The 8,253-nt window shown below is 42.6% G+C and overlaps 1 protein-coding gene across 1 annotated transcript in view; it reads left to right on the forward strand.

The window, feature by feature from the left end:
* The window catches only part of mrpl23 (mitochondrial ribosomal protein L23), a 38,549-nt gene extending 34,241 nt beyond the window's left edge, over nt 1–4,308 (forward strand). Inside the window, exon 5 of the mRNA XM_053319545.1 lies at nt 3,184–4,308. Within this exon, the coding sequence (XP_053175520.1) occupies nt 3,184–3,348 (165 nt within the window). The 3' untranslated portion in view covers nt 3,349–4,308. The remainder of the gene's footprint in view (nt 1–3,183) is intronic.
* The last annotated feature ends 3,945 nt before the right edge of the window (nt 4,309–8,253 follow it).

The raw sequence follows: 8,253 nt of genomic DNA on the forward strand, positions 1-8,253 counted from the left end.
TGTTTGAGAACCTTGCAACACGATCAGTGAAATGGCACTTCTTCCCTGTTTGTTTTATTGACAGGTGTAGAGACTGATGCAGCAGGCGGTGATATGAACACAGCTGGTTCGAGGCGTGTCTTCTTTCATTAATGGCTAATTGTGGGAGTGGAAATGAGGCTCGTGCACAGGCGCCCAGTTCCTTTATGACTGAGATTTATAAAAAAGAACCATGCATACACACGGCTTTATAAATCTGACAAAAAAAATGTGTATGCATGTTTATGTATTTGAGCATACACACAGTTTTATTAATGAATCAGCATAGTTGTATGAATCTGACCTAAAATGTCCAGTGCTGCGCCGTGTAACTGGGTATTGTCATTCGACAGCGTTTGGTTCATGTTGGGTGAAGTCTTGTTTGGCTCAGTGCTTCATTGTTCTTCCCCTTGCCATGTCTGGTGTTTATAGCTCTGTGGTAGACCCCTTCCTCAGTCACCCCTACTCTTTCCTCTTTCCCCAGTCACTTCCTCACATCCTCTACCCCCATCTCTCTGCCTGCTGCCTCCTTCTCCTTCTTCTCCCCACGCCTCTCTTATTCCTGCAGCAAACTTCCCTTGGCCTGGTCTAGTGTTTGTGTTCTGGATTCTGCGTTCCTCGATGGCAGTGTGTGCGAAAGCAGAGAGACACAGATGGCCTTGGCAGGGCTATTGGTTTCCAGGTGCTTCTCTGGTGTTTGGCAGCTCTGTGCCTGTGCCTGACTAAGTCTTCTTCTCCTGAGTAGTATCTGCACTTTTGTCTCTCCTCCTGTGTTACTGCAATAGCTAGAAAACCTACTGTAGTTTGCAATACAGGCGTTGCTGCAAGCCGGGAACACAAGAACAGGGTGGCTTTTGTTTTGATTGAAGGTTGTGAATGTTTTGCTCTAGCAGCTCCTCAAAGCTGGTATCAGAGAGTTTAGACTCAAATGGCCAGGTTTTAGAGAGTAACATGAATTCAAGTCTGTGTAAAGTATCATACCCAAAATAGTAATTTCCATAATAGTTGTGTTTTGGATGGTTGGTTGTAGTTAGATGCCTGGTCATGCCAGCATTGTCAGACTGGACATGTCGGACTCGATTGCCGCTCACATGCATAAAGATTGGGTTGCTGTTAATATCTTAATACAATGACCCCAGGATCTGTGTAGGCTAGAACCCAGCCAGCCTCTCCCACCAGGGTGTTTAGTTTTTTTACTGAAAACTTCAAATTAGGATTAGTCAGTAACTAAGAAATGCTGGAAGAAGGTGGACTGGTTTCTTGCCAACAAATAAAGAGAAAATAGACAGTGGCTCATTGTTTTTGGCAGATTTATTAGGGTTTATTTTGGAAAAAATAACCATTTACAGCATAAGGATTTTGTAGTTTTAACAATTTATTGTTTTTTATTTACTCTGAGAGACTTGTGCACTTAATATATCATATAAAAGGAATGAACTATTAATCTTCCCATTGGATAATTTGAACTTTAAATGTATGACTTTGTGTGTGTGTGTGTGTGTGTGTGTGTGTGTGTGTGTGTGTGTGTGTGTGTGTGTGTGTGTTGTTGTTTTTGTGATGGCATGACTTTATTTTGTTGTATGTCTTATCTCTTACTTCCTCTGTACTCTGTACTGTCCTCTCTTGCAAAAGAGATCTTAATCTCAATGAGACTACCTGATTAAATGAAGGCTTTAATCAGTAGCTACCTTACCAAAGCCAAATTTGCTTATTGTCCTAGATCAGACGGTGAAGTTAAGGTGGGTGTGTGTCTATGCTTATTGGTAATGTTTGAAGTATGTGAAAGAAAGCTCTAACCAGTGTGTATCCAGTCACTGTTATTACCAGCTGAAGTCCACTAAAGCAGCCAGTCACTATTTATCTCATTCTGTTCCGTGTTTTTGTTGTTGTAGTTTCAAATTAATGTTTCTATTTTCTCACCTGGTCAGAACCTTACCGTCAAAACACATTCAAACATGTATGTGTGCCTGAGCACACACATTTCATACATGCACAAGTGTAAACGAACAGTAAGAATACCAGAGATTTCCAGTTGTCCCAGTTAAGCACATTTCGGCGTAGACAAAGCCAACTCCACTCTGCATCTTTGGCTGAGTGAGCTTCATGTTGTCTCTCCCTTTGGGAATTAAACCATGCTATGTGGTAATTATATGCATGTTTCTCTTGGTATTTTGGGGGTTGGAGACAGACAAAGTAACATTCACATCAGAGCCAGACCATTCCTTTACGCCTACACACTGACCCCAAACAAAATATTTCACATATTTAAACTGAATAGTTGATTGACAACTGTGTTCATGCAAGCAATCCATTGATGATAAACCCCTATATAAAATAATTGTGACGTTTACGAGTCACATAATGACATTTGACTATTTGTCAGTGGGAGCTGTTATTTGGTGTGAACTACAGTTAGTGATCATTAATCACTTTGGGAACATTTATGAGGATTAGCAGTTTGCCCAAAATCCAAACACAGAGTGATAAAAATGACGCATCTAAGTGCAGTTTCATCATCAGAAGTTACAGTCAGGCTTTATATAAAGTTGAGTGATTTAAGGACTGCAATGATTTGGCTCCAGTTGAAATTGATAACAGTGAATTCCAGTTTCCAGGTGTCCATGGGAGAGGCTGAGAGGGATCGGCTACGGATATGTGTGCATGCCTGCACCCACTGACCTGTTATGTTTTTTGTGTGTGGGCGTGCAAGCATGCATGTATGTGTACTGTACTTTACCGACACAGACTACGATGGGCCAGTGATGCATTAGCCATGGCCAGAGATGGGTTGGTATGGAATAAATAATGGATACCATCCTTTCCCTCTGAATAAATCAAGACCAGAGAAATGGAGAGAGATGGTAGATTAAATGTGGGAGAGAGTTGGAGAAATTGAATGCCAGAGAGAAAGAGAGCGTTTGTGTAACTGGAAGAGGAATAGAGAGGATGAAACAGTGTCCTGAATTCCAAATCAGTGTCTCACTTTTTGCCTCTGCAAAGAAGAAAAATCGAATGGGTTAAGGAAAATGCAGTTTGACATGTTTTTAGCCTAAAACAGTTGATTTGTTGAGCTAAGTAGAAAATCTTTAATTCCTCCTATATTATGTAGGAACACAAACGTTTATCTGCTCTTTTTCCCTCTTTGTTCTCATCTTTGCATCCCAGGCTCAAGGCCAGACGTTCACCTTCCCTAACATCTTCCCGGAAAAGGACAGTGAGCCAACGGAGGGTTCCATGGAGGAGGTGCAGGAGAAGTTCATGGAGGACGAGAAGCAGAAGCAGAAACTCGACCCCAGGAGAGGAGGGGTCACCGAGTGGTTCGGACTCTGAGACAACCCACTGACCAGGAACTCTATTTGCATACATATATATATATCTATATATGTGCATGGGTGTTTCATTGGGAGCAACATGTATTGATTTACAATGCAACTGTTGTGATGTCACTTCTATTTCTGTAAGAAACACTCGCGAGTGTGTAGTAAAGAAGAATGAGCATGTGTGTGGGAGACTAGAGACATGTGTTTTGTGTGTGTGTGTGTGTGTGTGTGTGTGTGTGTGTGTGTGTGTGAGAGAGAGAGAGAGAGAGAGAGAGAGTGTGTGTGTGTGTGTGTGTGTGTTAGCGAGGCTTCAGTCCAGTAACCCGAGCCAGAACAGAATCGCAGGAGGAGGAGAGTGGCCTGGCTCCATGTTTCATGAAACCAGCCCACCGTACAGAATCTCCATCACCTCAGATGACCTCCTCTTCTTCTCTCTCCTACTGTTCCTGTTCCTCCTCCTCCTTTCACTCCTCCTTTTTGGGCCCACTATCCCTGCACCTCCTCTTCTCTTTATCCCTCTTGTTTCCTCAGGAGTTTCCTTTGCTTTCTTTGTCGTCTATCTCCTCCATTGTTCCCCTTTCTTCTCCTTCTCCTCTTCCTTCTCCTACACTGCTCTTCCTCTGCCACACTGGGGAGTGGTATAGTGTGGTATCCCTTGTAGCTCTGACTCCCAGCCAGTTGGATCAGACTACCTGGACAACCCACATCCTTTCCTCTTTTATGAGTTTGCCTTGGATTAATTGACCACTTTAGGTAAACAACAATTGAGATGTTGTTTCAGCAAAGCAACGACATGGAATTTGTTGGAGTGTTTTATTATTCTGTGGTAGCACCACTTGCCATAACTCTGAGAGAAGATTGTACCCTGTGTTTGTGTGTGTGTTTGCCTAACATATGGGACTTGCCAGTGAATCTGTCTAATTGTAAGTGCTGTTGGAATAAGAACTAATAAACGGTCACTTCTCCAAAAGTGCTCTGCTTACTTTTTCTTGTGTTTTCCTCGCCTCATCTCCCATGGCTGCTGCGCTCAACAACTGGCACTTCAAGACGCTGTTCGCCACACAAGCTGGCCCGCGCATGTGCCAACGTGGTCTGGTAGCTGTTTTGACAAAGTAATGATCTGTGTTTGAATCGGGCCACTTGAGGACTGAGCTTTCTTACCGTAATAAGGCCCATAAAGGGGAGGGACCTCTCCTGGGCGCGCTCAGACCCTCCATTATGCTGAGAGGCCAAGGTTACAGTAAGTGTCCCCCAGCCGTGACCACTAATGCTGGCTGGCTAATATAAAGGTCCAGTCCCTGACCTCACCCAGCCAACTCAGCTATCACTAAGGAGAATGTCAATATTGATCCTGTTGGCCCATTGTCTGCTGCCTGGAACCACTCACCCCCTGCGTCGCTATAAAGCAATCTGATTTGGAACAAAACAAGCCTCCTGTTACACAGCCTCTCCATTCTCTGTCTGCCTCGTTCTTTCTTTTTATTTTCCTCTCTCTCTGCTCCCACTCTCTCTGTTGCCTAGTCTGGACCTCCAGAGAACCAGCTGCCTAACCAACAGAGAGTGAGACCAAATTCCTGCTCTCGCTCTCCTCACAGCCTGAACAGACCCCACATGGAAGTTGGGAAATCAAGTTCTGGTGTTTGCCAAGCAATAATCTGTCCCTGTTCTCCTCCTGCTCCTTGTCACAGCAATACCCTGTGCCTTTTTAAAGTGAGATATTAACATTATTCTCACATAGTCTCACTTCAGAGACAGGACTGTGGTGAATACTGCCATTCATAATCAGAAAGATGACAAGCGGCGTATTTTCAGAGCCCACTGAGACTGACACTATTTTTCGTTTAATGAGCTCATCCTTTGCTCACACAGATAATGTCTCTTAGTCATTTTAGCTCTATAAAGGCCAACAAATGGGAACAATACATAGTCAAAGCTAGTCATATTCAAAGAGATTGAGACCTATAATGTGACATGATATTGTTTCAACAGGCTGGTTTCTGAATGATGCAAATTTTGGGGAAGTAATGTGTTTCTAAAATCATTTAAATTCTGGAGAGTATAAAGCAAAGATACAAATAGATTTTTACCCAGGATAATAAGTTAACAGTATAATGAGGTATATTATTCTAATCAGTAAAAATCTTACACGAGTTTAAAGAAGGATAGATTTTCACTTTTAAGTGATAACATGTGTGGAGGTCCTGCCAAAATTGTGTAATATTTGGACGGAAAGTTTACCTTAAAACTTCTGGAGCATGATAAATGCCATTTAATGAAGTTTTATATCACATTTCATAAGCGTTGGGAAACATGAACGGTTTATATATCAAGATTAAGCTTCATTTACTGTTACTATTGTTTCTTGTTCTTTCAAAATCAACAGAAGTTTTGTTTTTCAGCTGATGGGCAGAGCAGGAATTGTGAGCACTAGAGTTTCATGTGGATGTGTTGTTCTCATTACCTTCAGCTCTGTATTCAGGTCTTTCTCCTTGTGAGTGCCCAACCATCCTACTCCTGAATAGAGATTGCACCGTAAAATACTTTGAGACTCTGTTTGGACGTCAGGAAGACAAATTAAGTCAGTAAACTGAATTGATTATAACTTATGACCTAGTAAACAAATATAGGTGCAAATTTTACTTTCACATCCAACCTCTGTCTGTTGCATTGCTTTGCATCTGCCTTTATTCTTTTTTTTTCTTGATCACCTTTAGAGCCTGACAACTCACACTTTGAACGTCATTCTTCATGAGCCACCAGTCATGTTTCTTTGCATATCAAGGGTGACAGACAAAATCCTTAGAGGTAAAGAGCTGCAACTTACAATGATGATGTTCTGAGAGGAACGCCTGACTCTTCTCCAGAAGGAACTGCCAAGATCAAAAAAAGGGCTCACAGATCTGGACTCCAGCTATCCACTCCATTGCAGTGACCTTGCCTGGTGACCCTCAGCTCACTGCATAGATCAGGAGGAAGCTCCTTAATTACATGCTAAGGTAGTTATTGGTGATGGAGTGTCTTGCTATGAAGTGAGCCCTGGAGAGAAAGGCCATTTTGGAGACTATGGTGCATCATCATGGCTGTATATTGAAGTAGGATACATACCTGAGGATCACTAAGTTGCAGCCCTTTGACTTCGAGGTCATGACTATATAGTGCCAGGCAAAAGTCTGGACATTCCTTGGGATAGTGTGTTCAACTTTTGACTGGTGTTGTATACATGTATATTTCTAACATATTTAATTGCATGTGAATTGATTTTTTTTTTTTTTTTACCACCAATGCACTCATATGACTGTCCTCTATTTTAGCTCCAGGAAATGCTGAATCACATGCAGGTAGTTCAGGTTCCTGTTATGTAGGCTTCCATGGGAATAAATACAGTAGAGCTGGCGAGAGGTTGTTAATCTTTAGGGAAAAAAACATTATTATCTAATTTCATTTTTGCCTTGATTCTCAGAGCGACAGTAGATGATGAGAAATGTGGGGAGATACAGGAGGGACTTCTATCAGGGAACACATTGTTAAGCATTTTAAATTCCTAGACATGCATGCCAGGGATAAAACACTTTTATACACTCCTGAATAAGAGTACTCTGGAATACTAAACTCTTAAGATATGCATGAATAAAGTCAGTGAGACAATGGATTTGAGCAGGTGTTAGGAGCTCCTGTGGGACCAGATCAGACCAGCTCTTGCTGGCAGAAACCAACCACATTGATGTCTCCTCCAGAGGGCTCAAACCTAAAGGCATAAAGCTAAGTGCAGAGTTGTCAGGTTTTTTCAAAGAAATTCTCATGAAATTCCTGAGCCTTTTTTTTTGGCCTAACCTGTCTCCTCTGTAAATACACAGCACTGACAGCCACTTAAAAAAAAGAAAAACATATATATATATATATACTTTGAGTGCTAAATAGCTTCAAAATCTTTTTTTTACACTCATCCCTTCTATGTTCTCCCCATGCCTCTCCCTTCTCTTCATACTCAATAAAAAGCTGCAAGCACATTGTGTCTCCCCCTTGTCCATGCAGCTGGCAGCCATTCCCCTGTTTGTTAACACAGTGTTCTCCCTGCTTGTCAGATGATGCTGTGTGGCTGGAGTGTGAAGGAATGGAGGGATGGAGGGATGGAGAGGTATGCAGCGAAACGAGTGAACCCCACACTTCCTATTTCAGCTGAACTCGGGATGACTGTAGGCTCTACAGATTTATAGAGATCTATGTGTGCTGAACAAGATGCATCGTATATTGTAATGCACCACACGTTGTGTAGCCTAAGTGCAGAGGGAGGGAATGCGAGCATGTGCGTGTGAGACGCAGAAAGCTCAAGAAGGACGGAGTGAGAGAGCAGATGGAGGTGAGGGAGAAAGTGAAGAGGGTGAAGTGAGAGTGAAAAAGATGACATCACTGAGAAAATGCTGAGCTGGATTTAAGGGCTACTGGATGAAAGCCATCCCTCTCTCCCTCTTTTTACTCTCTCATGAGATGTACAGCGCGGGTCGTGTTCCCATCCCTACACGGTTGGTTAATGGAAGGGGGGTTGAATATTTTAAACAGCCCTTCACTCTCCTCCTTTTTTCCTCCTTACTCCTCTCTCTCTTCCTTTTTTTCTCCTGTTCAGTTGTGCATTAGTCAAATGCACACATGACCCTGTTTCTGCTACTGCAGTCCACATTTGGAATCTGCATGACATCATGTTGTATTTTTGGGATCAGCGGGATGAGTGGCGGTATAGTGAGTGTCCTCCCTGACTCTCTACAGTATAGCCTCCCCAGGGACCACATCTCCTCCTTGCTGGCTGTAGTAACTACCCACTCACAAGGGAACTTTTCACCCACAGATGCTCCACTGCATGCTGTAGCTGTTAAGGAATTTCTATCAAGCGTCTGACAGTAGTACTGCTGATGAGGTAGTG

The sequence above is a fragment of the Scomber japonicus genome, chromosome 5, assembly GCF_027409825.1.
Source record: "Scomber japonicus isolate fScoJap1 chromosome 5, fScoJap1.pri, whole genome shotgun sequence".
In the NCBI taxonomy this organism is placed as follows: domain Eukaryota; kingdom Metazoa; phylum Chordata; class Actinopteri; order Scombriformes; family Scombridae; genus Scomber; species Scomber japonicus.